At 39.7% G+C, this 2256-nt stretch overlaps 1 protein-coding gene across 1 annotated transcript in view; it reads left to right on the top strand.

Moving 5' to 3' along the window:
* MTCL3 (MTCL family member 3) overlaps positions 1 to 2256 on the top strand; it is a 79388-nt gene that overhangs the window by 40881 nt on the left and 36251 nt on the right. Inside the window, exon 5 of the mRNA XM_023724462.1 lies at positions 2147 to 2256. This exon is cut by the window's right edge and continues 1087 nt beyond it. Within this exon, the coding sequence (XP_023580230.1) occupies positions 2147 to 2256 (110 nt within the window). The remainder of the gene's footprint in view (positions 1 to 2146) is intronic.

Below are 2256 nucleotides of genomic sequence, written 5' to 3'. Positions count from 1 at the left end.
GGACAGGAGAGCTTACATACACACAAATCAGATATTCTCCTATTTGCCTAATTTAGCCCGGTGAAGTGTTATTTGGCTGTAATCTGTGCCTCATATATCACACCCACTGCTGTTTTGGTTAGTTTTAATCTGCAGCATTATGCCATCATTTTCTTTGTATTAGCAAATAAAGGCTTTATCTTGCAGTCAAGGACTTCCACAATAGATATAGCCCTAACCTAGTTTCCCAGACTCATCCACTCTTACTTTCCAACAAAAACTAGGCTACATAAAAGCATATTTATTACTGTTGATCACCTTCCTATTCAAGCATTGTTTCTGTTGGCCTACATGACCCTGCACTCTCTCTTGGTCCACCTCCCAAACCCTTGACCATTTCTTATCTGTCTCCCTTTCTGTTCTTTCTTCTTTTTGCTTGACTTTATGATAACTGCAGCATCTTCAACCATCACCTCTATGCATTTGATTCTTACATCCTCACTTCTGAACCTGAGCACTTACAGATCTTTGGCCTGAGACTCTGCATGCCTGTTGATAGATATTTCCATTAGGTATGCCTCCACTACCAACCTTAAAGACAGAATTTTAAAAATTCAAACCCATATTCTTCACAGAAAACCTGATCCTCTTTGTGTTTATTCCCTAACCTCATCAGTGGCAGCAGAATTCAGCCAGACACCTAAGCTCGAAACTTCAGGGTTATCTTTGATTCATCTGCTGATGTGATATTAAATACTGCAATAAGTTCTTGGTTTCATTCTCACTGAATTAGTTTGAGAACCCCAATGCATAGACTCTTGTAGGACCACAACTTCTTTCTTCCCTTGTGAAGTGGATTCTCACATCAAATATTCCCATGACATACCCTTTTATCCTCCTCTCAGGATGCTGCTAAGGTTCTCTCCTCTTTTCTTTCTGTGCTTCTCTCTTTCCTTCTCAGTCTGTTCTAGAGGAAGGCATACAAGCTAGTCCGTCTGCTTTCTTTTATTTTACACCATTGTCCTACTTTTCTCTGGTGCTTGTTTTCTGGAGGCAATGTGTGTAATGGAAAGAACATGGCTTTGGAATCAGACAGGCCTCAATACAGACTGTGCTCTGAGGCTCACTAACTTGTGCTCTGCCCTGTTAATAAATCTCTCTGAAGCTCTGCTGCCTTATCTGTAAAAGGGAGATAATATTACCTTCCTGCCATGGCTGATGTGAGGACTTAATATATGTGAAGTTCAGACTCTGCACACACCCAGCAGCTCTCAAAACCCCCATATTCCCCTTTGTAGATGGGAGGACGGATCTGTGACTTGTTCTCCACTTCTTCCATCTCAAAGGCTCTTGGCCATATTTACTGAGCATCCCCGAAAGCTGCTCATTTTTCTCCTCAATTTCACCAAAAGTGGTTGCTACTTCTTCTCCAGAATGCATCTCAAACAGAGGTGACTCTGAATGCTGGATAACAAAGGCTATTTTATAGATGAGGAAACCAGAGTTCACAGAGGTTACATGATTGGTCCAAAGTACATACTTAAGTTAGTGACAGGTTTAAGACTAGAGGATTTGTGGAAAAGTCTTCTGTTTTCCATGAACATAATAATATGCTTCTGTAATACTGCCAGAGAAAAAGATGATTTCCATTTCTCCTTTTTTGTGCTTTTCAATTTAGTTACAATGATTAGGGCTTGAAGGTTGTCATGAAAACCTGTGAGAGGAACTTTTACAGGGTCTACTCCATTATCTGTTCCCTAGGAATGACTGTATCTATTTTGGACTGATGGGAATACATCCTATTATTACCATGACCTAGACAGAATATCTAGCAGTTTCCCCTTGGATGGGCCATTCCAGTGTTAAACTTCCCGTTTTAAAAGTGTAAAGGATCTGGAGAGCAGATTATTTTCTATAAGGCAAAGTGATCATGAGCCTGAGCATTAGTGACAGTTTAGAACTGAATTAGAACTGAATATTGTCTAATCTTTTATTGGCCAAAGAATTTGGGTGATGTGGAGAAAATAAACAGCATCTTCTTTCCCTCTCGAATAAAATCTTAATTACAAGAAAAAGAAATGATTTTTGCAGGTGTCCTTTGTGATTGTTTTCTTCTTTTACATAAAAATGACCTCCTGTCCTCTCCCCATTTTCTCCAAATGAGGAGGATAATGAAGATCTGAAATGCCAGCTGCAGTTCGTTAAGGAAGAAGCGGCTTTGATGAGAAAGAAAATGGCCAAAATTGATAAAGAAAAGGACCGATTTGAACACGAGCT

Source organism: Trichechus manatus, unplaced genomic scaffold (genome assembly GCF_000243295.1).
Source record: "Trichechus manatus latirostris isolate Lorelei unplaced genomic scaffold, TriManLat1.0 scaffold00248, whole genome shotgun sequence".
Classification (NCBI taxonomy): Eukaryota; Metazoa; Chordata; class Mammalia; order Sirenia; family Trichechidae; genus Trichechus; species Trichechus manatus.
Note: the sequence above shows the minus strand (reverse complement) of the source record. Positions and strands in the feature narration are given on the sequence as shown.